The following is a 7500-nucleotide window of genomic DNA, read 5'->3' on the forward strand; positions in this document are numbered from 1 at the left end:
TTATTAATTGTTTATCCTTCATTTATTCTTTCTTTATTTAATTATTTTTGTTTATTTTAAATTATTTATTTATTTTGATTTTATTAATTATTAATAATTGTTTATTCTGTTTATCTTTTATTTATTTATTTACATTATTAAATAAATAATCATTCATCTTTTAATAAGATGTTAAACCGAGGTCCCGACTCTCTGTGGTCGTTAAAAATCCCAGGATGTCCTTCGAAAAGAGTAGAGGGTTTAACCCCGGCATCCTGGCCAAATCTGCCCACTGGCCTCTGTCCATCATGGCCTCCTAACCCTCTCCATATCATAATTGGCTTCATCACTCTGTCTCCTCTCCACCAATCAGCTGCTGTGTGGTGTGCGGTCTGGCGCAAAACGGCTGCCGTCACATCATCCAGGTGGATGCTGCACACTGGTGGAGGATGAGGAGATTCCCCCCCTATATGTGTAAAAGCGCTTTGAGTGCCCAGAAAAGCGCTATATAGATGTAAGGAATTATTATTAATATTAAGGAATTATTTGTTCATAAATACTGAATGATTATTTATTTATTACAATTTATCAATAATTGTTTATTTTTTATTTATAGTTTCTTTATTTAGATATATACAATATTTACTTTATTTATTTACATTATTCATTCATTTAGAGCAATTCTTTATTTGTTATTATACATGATCTTTTAATATGATTTTATAATAATTATTATTAATAATTATTTATTCTTTATTTATTCTTTATTCATTTCTTCATTTACATTATTTATTTCTAATTATTTATTTAATGTTTTTAATTATTTATTTATTATGATTTAATAATAATTACTAATAGTTTTAATTTACATTATTTACATTATTGATTTAGAAAAATTCTTTGTTTATTAGTATAAATTATTTATTTATTAGAGTTTATTAATAATTCATTTTTCATTTAGTTATTTACATTATTTATTTATTTTTCTATAATAAATCTTTATTATTATACATTGTTTATTTATTATGATTTAATAATAATGATTTAGTCTTTATTTATTTACATTATTTCTTTATTTATAATAATTATTTGTTTATTAGTATATAAATTATTTATTTATTACAATGTATTAATAATTGATTATTTATTTATTATTTATTTATTTAGATTATTTTTTATAATTATTTTTTATGTATTTAAATATTTATTGATTAATTTATTATTGATTTAATGATAATTATCAATAATTTTCATTCTATATTTATCAACATTATATACAATATTAATTTATAAGAGTTCTTTGTTTTTACTATTATAAATTATTTAGTTTTTACAATGTATTAATGATTTTTTTTCTTTATTTATTTTATTATTTATTTATTTGTACTAATTATTTATTTATTATTAAATATTACTTATTACAATTTATTCATATTTTTATAACAATATTTATAATTTTTTCTACATTTATTTAGTTTTGTTCCAACTAAAAACCAAACCAAAATCAAACCAAATCAATCCAACCAAAACTAAAAACCAAACTAAAAGAAAATAATAGTAAATACTGTGAATTATTTCATTAAAAATTAAACAGTATTTCACAGGAAAGTGAATTATAGCAGTAAATATAGAAAATAGTTGTATTATTGATACAGAAACACAAACATGTTTTTGCTGCATATGTTATTAATCAAAAGCTTCTCTGGTGAGCAGACGAGATTAATAAATGCTATTGTACAGCTTCCTCTGATGTCTGTTGTTTTGAAGTTGTTTTTCAGTCTCACATAATCCCGTCTGTGACAATGCCTTAATTTGTTTGTATTAATTAATTAGTTTTTGAGCCGCACTTCACAATAAAGATGATTATTCAGCGTTTATCTTCTTTATTCTTGTTAGAGAATCAGTGCAGAAACACAGACACAAACTTTATATATATATGTATATATATTTATATATATATACAACTGCTGAATGCTTGACTCTGATTGGCTGATGATCTGATGATGATTTGTTTTCTCTTTATCTCCAGTTTTTCCTGCAGGAATTCTCCAGCCGACTCTCTATGATCCAGAATTCCCTCAGTGAGTCATTTCACATTACCAGATCAGATGATTCAGTGATTCATTGTCTTTTCAGAATCCTGGATCAGATTATTCAGTGATTCAGAGTCATTTCATATTCCACGATCAGATGATTCAATGATTCAGTATCATTCAGATTCCCAAAATAGATGATTCAGTGTCATTTCAGATTCCCAGATCAGATGATTCAGTGATTCAGAGTCATTTCATATTCCAGGATCAGATGATTCAGTGCTTCGGTGTCATTCATATTACCAGATGAGATGATTCAGTGTCATTACAGATTCCCAGATCAGATAATTCAGTGATTCAATGTCATTCATATTACCAAATCAGATGTTTCAGTGTCATTACAGATTCCCAGATCAGATGATTCGGTGTCATTCATATTACCAGATCAGATGATTCAGCGATTCAGTGTCATTCATATTACCAGATCAGATGATTCAGTGATTCAGTGTCCTTCATATTCCCAGATCAGATGATTCAGTGATTCAGTGTCCTTCATATTACCAGATCAGATGATTCAGTGATTCAGTGTCCTTCATATTACCAGATCAGATGATTCAGTGATTCAATGTCATTCATATTACCAGATCAGATGATTCAGTGATTCAGTGTCCTTCATATTACCAGATCAGATGATTCAGTGATTCAGTGTCCTTCATATTACCAGATCAGATGATTCAGTGATTCAGTGTCCTTCATATTACCAGATCAGATGATTCAGTGATTCAGTGTCCTTCATATTACCAGATCAGATGATTCAGTGATTCAGTGTCCTTCATATTACCAGATCAGATGATTCAGTGATTCAGTGTCCTTCATATTACCAGATCAGATGATTCAGTGATTCAATGTCATTCATATTACCAGATCAGATGATTCAGTGATTCAGTGTCCTTCATATTACCAGATCAGATGATTCAGTGATTCAGTGTCCTTCATATTACCAGATCAGATGATTCAGTGATTCAGTGTCCTTCATATTACCAGATCAGATGATTCAGTGATTCAGTGTCCTTCATATTACCAGATCAGATGATTCAGTGATTCAGTGTCCTTCATATTACCAGATCAGATGATTCAGTGATTCAGTGTCCTTCATATTACCAGATCAGATGATTCAGTGATTCAATGTCATTCATATTATCAGATCAGATGATTCAGTGATTCAGTGTCTTTCATATTACCAGATCAGATAATTCAGTGATTCATTGTCATTTATATTACAGATCAGATGATTCAGTGATTCAGTGTCCTTCATATTACCAGATCAGATGATTCAGTTTTCATATTCCCGGACCAGATGATTCAGTGATTCAGTGTCATTCAAATTAACTGATCAGATGATTCAGTTGTCATATTCCCGGATCAGATGATTCAGTGATTCAGTGTCATTCAAATTAACTGATCAGATAATTCAGTTGTCATATTCCCGGACCAAATGATTAATTGATTCAGAGTCGTTAACATTCCTGGATCAGATGATTCAGAGTCATTCACATTCTCATATCAGATGATTCAATGATTCAGAGTCGTTCACATTCCCGGATCAGATGATTTAGAGTGATTACTTCATAATCATGACATCACAATATTAATTCATGCAAGTATTAACAGACCCCCCCCCCCCCCCCCCACACACACACACACACAAACACTCTCTCTTTGTCTCTAATGCTCACAGTTATTGATCTGATCTGAATATCATCTCTGTGCTGTTTATGTGCTCATCTCCTGCTCTCTGTCTATTATGGGATGGAGTGTGTGTTATTGATTCTGTTAATGTTCTGTGAGGAGCTCTGGCTTGGGTTTTATACTGTAGAAATACAACTGAGTAGTGGTCATCAGGACTGCTTCACACACACACACAAACATACACACAATAGAAGCATACAGAATTTAATATGTTCGGTGTGTGTATCTGTGTTTGATTGTGGGTTTGTGTATGAGAGAGAGAGAGAGAGACGGTGTATTGTGTGTGTTTGCATACATGTGCGTTTTGTGTGTGTATATATGCGTATAAATATAAGTGTGTGTGTGCGTTTTGTGTGCGTGCGATTGTGTGTGTGTGTGTACAGAGTGATTGTAAAATGACTTTACTGCATATTTTTAAAAAGTAACACTTCTGTTGTGTTTGTGTGTGTGTGTGTGTGTGTGTGTGTGCGTGTGTGTGTGTGTGTGTGTGTGTGTGTGTGTGTGTGTGTGTGTGTGTGTGTGTGCGTGTATGCGTGTGTGCGTGTGTGTGTGTGTGCGTGTGTGTGTGTGTGTGTGTGTGTGCATGTATGCGTGTGTGCGTGTGTGTGTGTGTGTGCGTGTGTGTGTGTGTGTGTGTGTGTGCATGTATGCGTGTGTGCGTGTGTGTGTGTGTGTGTGTGTGTGTGTGTGTTTCTCTGAGAGCAGCTCTTGCAGCTTTGTATTGATTTCCCTTCACAAAGTCTGTTAGAGGGACAAATGTTACCAGACCACACACACACACACACACACACACACACACACACACGCACAAACATTTAGCAGTAGTTTAAAGACAAATGTTACACACGTCACAGTACATGTTCATGAATGCTGTTGTGTGTAGTTATTGACCAGTCATTGATAGCTGTTTGTCATGTGTTGAGGGTGTATTGAGACACTGTTTCAGTTTTATTCACATTTAGGCTTTTACTGCACGCAATGCAAATGTGTGTTAATATATAGGCTATATGTTTTCAGTCTAAGCATTTAAGCTTTTCTAAAATTAAACCTAAAACTTGTTTAATTAAAGTGACCCTGAGATGAAAGCTAATAATAATCGTGTGTGAGTAACTACAGTACTGGCCGTGTTCTGCAGTATCGTGTTTACTATAGCGGTGCAGTCAGTGTGTGTCTCTGCTGCCTCCTGCTGTTCAGTGCGCTCTAATGCAGTTTCCCCTGTTTGTCAGGTCACTGAATTATGGAGGAATCGGTGCGATTATTGGACACGAGCTCACACACGGATACGACGACTGGGGTGAGAGACCGCAGCAATTATTTATTTATTTATTTATTTATTTATTTATTTATTTATTTATTTAGTAACTCACAAAGGAAAATAAAGACTAAAGGAAGATAAAAGCATGATCTAATCTATTATTTTTTTCCAGCTAAACTAAATGCGAGCCGAGGTTTAATCTGTTAAAACTTTTTATTTTATTGATTTTTGTAAAGAATCACAATATTTAAGTTTTAATTAGATTTTTATCAATTTAAAAGACAAGCGTTATTCAATAAATGTATTATTTATCTAGATGAAATCTTTCATATGTAAATGAAAGGTTTTATCTGCTAAACTTTATTCATTCATTCATTCATTTTCTTTTCAGCTTAGTCTTTTTATTAATCAGGAGTCGCCACAGCGGAATGAACCGCCAACTCATTCATTTATTTATTTTCTTTCCAGCTTAGTCCCTTTATTAATCAGGGGTCACCACAGCGGAATGAACTGCCAACTCATTCATTTATTTATTTTCTTTCCAGCTTAGTCCCTTTATTAATCAGGGGTCACCACAGCGGAATGAACTGACAACTCATTCATTTATTTATTTTCTTTCCAGCTTAGTCCCTTTATTAATCAGGGCTCGCCACAGCGGAATGAACTGCCAACTCATTCATTTATTTATTTTCTTTTCGGCTTAGTGCCTTTATTAATCAGGGGTCGCTACAGCGGAATGAACTGCCAACTCATTCATTTATTTATTTTCTTTTCAGCTTAGTCCCTTTATTAATCAGGGGTCACCACAGCGGAATGAACCAACAACTCATTCATTTATTTATTTTCTTTTCAGCTTAGTCTTTTTATTAATCAGGAGTCGCCACAGCGGAATGAACCAACAACTCATTCATTCATTTTCTTTTCAGCTTAGTCCCTTTATTAATCAGGGGTCGCCACAGCGGAATGAACCGACAACTCATTCATTCATTTTCTTTTCGGCTTAGTCCCTTTATTAATCAGGGGTCGCCACAGCGGAATGAACCGACAACTCATTCATTCATTTTCTTTTCGGCTTAGTCCCTTTATTAATCAGGAGTCGCCACAGCGGAATGAACCGACAACTCATTCATTTATTTATTTTCTTTTCAGCTTAGTCCCTTTATTAATCAGGGGTCGCCACAGAGGAATGAACCGCCAACTCATTAATTAATTTATTTTCTATTTAGCTTAGTCCCTTTATTAATCAGGGGTCGCCACAGCGGAATGAACCGCCAACTCATTCATTTATTTTATTTTCAGCTTAGTCCCTTTATTAATCAGGAGTCGCCACAGCGGAATGAACCGCCAACTCATTCATTCATTTTCTTTTCAGCTTAGTCCCTTTATTAATCAGGAGTCGCCACAGCGGAATGAACCGCCAACTCATTCATTCATTTTCTTTTCAGCTTAGTCCCTTTATTAATCAGGAGTCGCCACAGCGGAATGAACTAACTATTCCTGTCTATGTTTTATGCAGCAGATGCCCTTCCAGCTGCAACCTAGTACTGAGAAACACGCACACACACACACTCATTCCCACACACTCATACACTACGGCCAGTGTAGTTGATCAGTTCCCCTATAGCGCATGTGTTTGGACTGTGGGGGAAACCGGAGCACCCGGTGGAAACCCACGCCAACATGGGGAGAACATGCAAACTTCACACAGAAACACCAACTGACCCAGCCGAGACTCAAACCAGAGATCTTCTTGCTGTGAGGCCACACTGAGCCAACGTGCTCCCCCAAATCATTATTCATTCATTCCTATTCCTACAGCTCAGACCTCTCTATCAGACTTCAGACGTCACCACAGCGGAATGAACCGCCTACAAAACATTACTAATCAAATACACGGATAACTAGTAATAAAAGCTAAAATAAATGCTCACGATATCGACCAAAGATCTGTTCATGTGACCTGGTGCTGTCTGCTGATAGGTGGACAGTATGATCGCTATGGCAACCTGAAGCAGTGGTGGACGGAGGAGTCGTACAGGAAGTTCCAGAAGAAGACGGAGTGTATCGTCAAACTGTACGACAACTTCACTGTGTACAACCAGAGGGTACGACACACACACAAACACACACATATACACACACATTTGAACACGTACATACACAAATGCATGCACGCGCACATACATACATACTGACACACACGCTTTAGAGAGACCTGCGCACACACACAAACACACACACAGACACTTATACACACACACTGACACTAAAGCTTACATGTGCACACACACATACACACTGACACTTACATACTGATGCACACATACATAAGCAAACTCACACACGCCAACACTGGCATTTACACACAGATGCATGCACACACACACACACACACATTCACACACACACATTCACACAGATGCACAAACACACACACACACACACAGACAATTTTACACACACTGATACTGACATGCGCACACA

General features: G+C 34.9%; 1 protein-coding gene across 1 annotated transcript in view; it reads left to right on the forward strand.

Moving 5' to 3' along the window:
- Positions 1-7500, forward strand: part of ecel1 (endothelin converting enzyme-like 1) — a 72864-nt gene that overhangs the window by 62226 nt on the left and 3138 nt on the right. Inside the window, exons 14-16 of the mRNA XM_073924144.1 lie at positions 2009-2060; positions 4988-5055; positions 6997-7121. Of these exons, the coding sequence (XP_073780245.1) occupies positions 2009-2060; positions 4988-5055; positions 6997-7121 (245 nt within the window). The remainder of the gene's footprint in view (positions 1-2008; positions 2061-4987; positions 5056-6996; positions 7122-7500) is intronic.

The sequence above is a fragment of the Danio rerio genome, chromosome 15, assembly GCF_049306965.1.
Source record: "Danio rerio strain Tuebingen ecotype United States chromosome 15, GRCz12tu, whole genome shotgun sequence".
Taxonomy (NCBI): domain Eukaryota; kingdom Metazoa; phylum Chordata; class Actinopteri; order Cypriniformes; family Danionidae; genus Danio; species Danio rerio.